The following is a 5800-nucleotide window of genomic DNA, read 5'->3' on the forward strand; positions in this document are numbered from 1 at the left end:
AAAAAAAAAAAAAAAAAAAAAAAAGGAAGTCAGAAGCATGCAGATCATATTTTGCCCTAGCATGAAGCTGCAGTTTCACAATACATTAATTACACTTACGAGTAACCGTAAAATGCTGCAAATAATTTCTTAGGCTTGAAACGCAATTTACACCTTTACAAAGCGTCTTACGCATGCTAATTTAATTTACACTTACAGTCTTCTGTACACTTCCACAACTCTTACCCGGCGTATGCAAATCTTTTTGACGTCATTCTACCTTCATATAATTAATGAGACAATATCTAATCAGGAAAAACAACTTTATTTAGGTTGAAAGTCCAAATACATAAATCACTTCACACCAAGGCATGATGAAAAACGGGTCACTGCACAGTCCACAGTCTTCTACGGTCAAATGAAAAGAGAACAGATTAACATCATGATAGACCTTTAATAAAATTAACAACTAGTCAACTAACCTCAGTTGATCCAATAGGGATGAAACCAGGCTTTTAATTTTAGAGGTACCCTCCACCAGCTCATCCTTTTGACTTTTCTCGCCATTCCTCTCCAGTCTCTTATTGTCCTGTTTGTTCATGCTGGGCCTCTTCTGTTCTTCATAATTGAGAAAACTGGATCCATTTACAGCTCGATTCAGACTCAGTTTAGAGTAGAGAACTGGCTCTGATAACTTGGCTCCTTTAGCGCTTTTAAAGACCATCTCGGCCTGTCTGAATACAACTTCTCCATCCTCAGCACTCTCGGAGAGCTTACCTGGAGTAGGGCTGATCAATGGCTGGTCATTTGGAGGGAAGTCAAATTCAGATTCAAGATTCAGTTGAGGCGGTTCTAGGTGAGCTGCTGCGGTCACAACAGGTTTTTCCTGAATCTTATACAAGTGGTCAACATCATCAAGTTGCCACATGGCCAACCCATTCTTTACAACATCATGTGAATTCACAGCTTCTACATAAGCTTGTCCTTCATCCACAACAACTACCGGACTCTTCTCAGAGCTTTCATCTGGTTTCAGCTTTCTAAAGAGCTCACCATTTTGAAAGGTTATATCAACAACAGGATTTTCTGGATAACCAATCCCCATCTGCACCACTGGGTTTAACTCAAGCTCCAAGATGTCTGGTAGCCACATTGCTAAATCACCTCCCAGACCCTGGCTGATGACCACCACACCTCCTCCAAAGCCACGTTGGACAGGCCAGGGGGAGACATTGCCAACATTTTGCATTGAGCTCGCAGAGAAAGAGTCACCTGCTACGATCCATCTTTTATCAGAGTCGTCTCTGGCTGTAGGGCTAGACTTAGTGCTGTAGTCTGACAGTGCCAGCAGTGTGGCTTGTGGAGCAGATTGTTGAGCTTTGATAATCAGTGGGCCAGTGCTTACTACTGCAGTCAGGTCTAGAGAAACTGTAACAGAGAATGGAGAATAAAGTTCTAATACAGATTTTTCTGTGTATTTAGTGTATTGTTGCGGTTACAAACTAACAGTGAAAAGTACTTCTGCAGCATGACTTAAATCACACATAACAACATTTACTAATTCACTTTTAAAACTAAAAGATGCATAACATTAACAACGAAGAATTACATAAGAACTGCATTTGTTAACAAAAAGAAAAAAAAAAAAAAGAAAAAAAGAGAACTAAGCTATAACTAACATTAACAAGCGAGACAGTTAATGTTCACTAATTATATACATATATATAAAAATATATATATAAAAGAAAGTTTGACCTTTACAAAACTGTTCACCAAGACATGCATTTACATTAATTTGTGAATAACTTAGTGTATATACCCTCAACATATGCAGGCCAACAAACTAGAAATTAAGCAGCCAACGCAACTCAAATTCACAAACCCCTTTACTGAAAAACAAAACTATTCCAAACAGTAAGGTTTTGGATATATTCTACGACACTTGTACTAATACTTTCAAGACACAAGAACTAGCCAGCCAGCAGCTTTTCTTAGTGACAAATCTACAGCATTTGCAACAATGTCACAGAAACCGTTGGTTTGGAAGGAATAAAATAAAAATAAAATAGACAACAAAAAAAAAAAAAAAAAATGAACTAAGCCATAACTAACATTAACAAGCGAGACAGTTAATGTTCACTAATTATATACATATATATAAAAATATATATATAAAAGAAAGTTTGACCTTTACAAAACTGTTCACCAAGACATGCATTTACATTAATTTGTGAATAACTTAGTATATACCCTCAACATATGCAGGCCAACAAGCTAGAAATTAAGCAGCCAATGCAACTCAAATTCACCAACCCCTTTACTGAAAAACAAAACTATATTCCAAACAGTAAGGTTTTGGATATATTCTAAGACACTTGTACTAATACTTTCAAGACACAAGAACTAGCCAGCCAGCAGCTTTTCTTAGTGACAAATCTACAGCATTTGCAACAATGTCACAGAAACCGTTGGTTTGGAAGGAATAAAATAAAAATGGACAACTAAAATGTTTTTACCCTGACATTTTAAACAAAAAAAACCCCCAAGTACCCATCACCAACCAGGCAGTTCTGCATGCTCAGTTAAGCTCCTGCACCTTCTCCCACAACAATCACATACTGAGGTTTGGCCACCCAGGTCAACCCATCTGAAAACAAACAGCATTTTTTTTTTTAAGTTCCAAAAGCCTATTAGGACAAAGACCTTATAAGGAGTAAGAGATTTAAACACTTACCTGGACTTAAGCTTGTTGTAGTTGCAGAATTTAGTGGTAGAGGTCAGACCCAAATCAGTAAGATAGACTCTGCAGTGAATGTAACTCTAAAGAAAACAGGCGAGCATTACAGATCAAACTTCTGTCAGTTTGTAAGACCACAGTCATCATAACGGTCAATGAACACTCACCTCAGAAGACTTGAAGGTGGATGTACGAACAACCAAATTTACTCGGTCACGCTGTTGCAACACAAACCTCACCAAGGACTCTTTGGAGGCCACACATCTGGCAAACATAAAAATGAAGGTGAAATTATTCCAGGGAGCAAGTGTACTCAAAATAATGTTTGTTAAGTTGATCTACCCTTTGTTAATGATAAGGGCGACTTCAGGTTTGTCTGCATGGTTTAGAGAAGAGGAAGCATGGCAGGACTGGACATAAAGCTGTTGACCAGGTGCAGGTGAGGCAGACACCTGCAGATACAACTGCTCTCCTTTGTGGAACACATTAGTATCTGCTGGACCGCTCCAAGATGCTAGAGCAAAATAAACATTAAAAGCAAGTATTAGATACTAACTTTGTCTAATAGATTTAGTAGTGTTTTAATGACGTACAATTCATGATCCTTAATGAAAAACTTTCCAGTAGGGCCTGAATATCATATTGCATTGGGAACACCGGTACAAATCCATCAAAATTGTGAGGCTGAGGAATTTCATTCAGGAAATGTTTTGCGAGGTCAGGAACACGCCAGACATCATGAATGATTCCTGGCGAGTACGCTGCGAAGTGCCCATTAAAATAATCTCCGTTAGCTGTAACAGGCAGCGCTAGAGACACTATTGTGCAACAGAAAACGACAAAAACCGCCGCCATCCCCATCCTACAGCCTTAACCTGAGAGAGAACCAATGAAGAAAAATGTATACAGCAACTCTCCTTGTCTTGCAGACCTTCCTAAAAACTCAGGCTGTGAGGAGGTTCAGGCTGCACAGATTAATGCATTAATGAGAGTCAGGTGATTAAGTCCAGGTGTTCAGGTTTACTTCATCAAATTACTGTGATTAACAGACTGGCTGACATTAATTCAGGTGATTGGGTTTTTTGTTTTTATGCATCCACAACAAAACAAATTAATAAAATCTAGTTTATTTTTAAAAAATGAATTAGACAGCATTTCCAGAAGTAATTACCAATTTTGTCATTCATAAATGTGAAACCCTAAACCTTATTTTGCTTTTTTTTTCTTGAATAAATGTTATTGGTAATTATTTTTCATTCCTAAAATGTATAAAAGTAAATTAACATTTATTTATTTTACTTTTTGTTTTGTACCGACTTGTATTTTGCAACGATTTTGATATTTGTAAGTATTTGTGCCTTTGAGGTTGAAGGCTCTTCTTCCTGGTATACAGCGACACCTGCAGGGCGGTCAGGACAGGTGCGTGAGCGGACAGGGTGTGGCCATGCACGCAGGTGAACGGGAAAGAGGAAGACAGCCTGAGAAGCACGGTAAGAGGAGAAGATCTTTGAACATCTCAAACCCTTAATTATGACTTAATCTGAAAGAAGGACTTCAGGATGGTGAATTCGGGTGAGTTGGACTTTGTTTACATAACTAAACGGTGCATTTTTTGGGGTGGGAGGGAGTATATGAACAGGCTCGGGAACGTGGTCTGGGTGTGGTTATCATGTTTATCTTGATAATACATCACGGAACTAGCCCATTTGTTGCTCTATAAAATCCCCGTCATAGGCTAAATTTCTCGCTGAATGTAGTCTAGTTCTCTAGTGAGTCTAGTAATGGGCGGAATTTCATTGATGCAATGGAAGTATTTTACATTCAGTACAACATAAAGGACTTTTTAATGTTTATTTCGAACCAGATGTCTTTTTGTCCATGAATTTATGCTGTGGCAGATACATAGCTAGATCTCAGCTATGCGTTTGTTAAATATGTCCTTTGTGATGTATAATGTGTTTTAATGAAACTGTTTCATTTTCTCACATTAGGGGTTCAATCCCTAACTGGCTGGCAGCACCAGTTCACGTGACCTGCCAGTGGTTGGCTGCCTGGCGGCTGGCAGTCCACTGTCAGGAGGACCATTGATTTATGGCAGATTTATGTTTTGCTCTCCTTCCACTCTAGCTCCGGGAATACTATTATTATTATTATTTTTTTTTATTGTACATCTGTTCATATGACTTTATTCTTTTAAATGATAGACGTTTTATGGAGTGCACTGGCTGCACTGAAGTGGCAGTAGGCTAACCCACCAGTCGGGATGACGGCCATTTGAGCACTTTAGTTGCGATACAAGTACATGTTTACAAGAATAGACATAAGAATATATTAATAATCATAACATAGTATATTTCCTTGCAGACACAGTGGTAGAGAATCGGTTAGCTGCTTGAGCGGCCAGTGCAAGCGACAATAACCAACTAGTCAGGATCACGGCCATTAGACTACTTAAATATGAATAAACCACCTTGAAACGTATATCATATTAAAGAATAGATTCAAAAGAACATATTCACAATAATAAAATTATTAATTTCCTTGTAACAGGAGTGGTAGGGAATGCATAGCCTAGGCATACTCATAGCTTAATAAAGGCTGGCTAGAGAAAGCTGTCAGAGGAAGACATGAACACAAATAAATATATTCATTTATTCAAAGTAAAAAAACAAAAAAAACAATTTACAAATAAAATAAATAAAAAAACAAATGACTTCCAAATAGGCCTGTCACGATAACAACTTTTTGTTGTGTGATATATTGCCCCAGAAATAATTGCGATAAGTGATATTATTGTAATTTTAAAGACCATTTTATGCCACTGAATATATAATCATAATGTAACAGCATAATAATGCAAGAAGGCCTACACACTTCCAAATGACAACAAACTTTAAATTTTTAAGAATATTTAGATCATGGAAATTAAGTATAACCTGAATAAATAGTAAATAAACATTTTCTAACAAAAAGTGCAAAATAACAAGTAGAAAAAAAGAAAAATGCAAAAAAAAAAACTTGTATGGAGATTTTTCCATCTACAGATTTGTCCCTGACCTTCTTTTCTCTGTAAATTAAGGGTGC

The 5800-nt window shown here is 37.3% G+C and overlaps 1 protein-coding gene across 2 annotated transcripts in view; it reads right to left on the reverse strand.

Annotated features, from left to right (window-relative positions):
- Positions 1-283: 283 nt before the first annotated feature.
- The window catches only part of LOC107716004 (uncharacterized), a 13533-nt gene continuing 8016 nt past the window's right edge, over positions 284-5800 (reverse strand). Inside the window, exons 1-7 of one of the 2 annotated variants that reach the window (XM_016522302.1) lie at positions 3310-3679; positions 3059-3230; positions 2884-2980; positions 2714-2799; positions 2541-2626; positions 462-1407; positions 284-387 (exon numbers count right to left, since the gene is read on the reverse strand). In XM_016522302.1, the coding sequence (XP_016377788.1) occupies positions 366-387; positions 462-1407; positions 2541-2626; positions 2714-2799; positions 2884-2980; positions 3059-3230; positions 3310-3577 (1677 nt within the window). In that variant the 5' untranslated portion in view covers positions 3578-3679 and the 3' untranslated portion in view covers positions 284-365. Of the gene's footprint in view, positions 388-461; positions 1408-2540; positions 2627-2713; positions 2800-2883; positions 2981-3058; positions 3231-3309; positions 3680-5800 lie in introns of those variants that run through there. The other variant, XM_016522303.1, reaches the window with a different exon arrangement.

The sequence above is a fragment of the Sinocyclocheilus rhinocerous genome, unplaced genomic scaffold, assembly GCF_001515625.1.
Source record: "Sinocyclocheilus rhinocerous isolate Xijiao unplaced genomic scaffold, SAMN03320098_v1.1 scaffold749, whole genome shotgun sequence".
NCBI classification, from domain to species: domain Eukaryota; kingdom Metazoa; phylum Chordata; class Actinopteri; order Cypriniformes; family Cyprinidae; genus Sinocyclocheilus; species Sinocyclocheilus rhinocerous.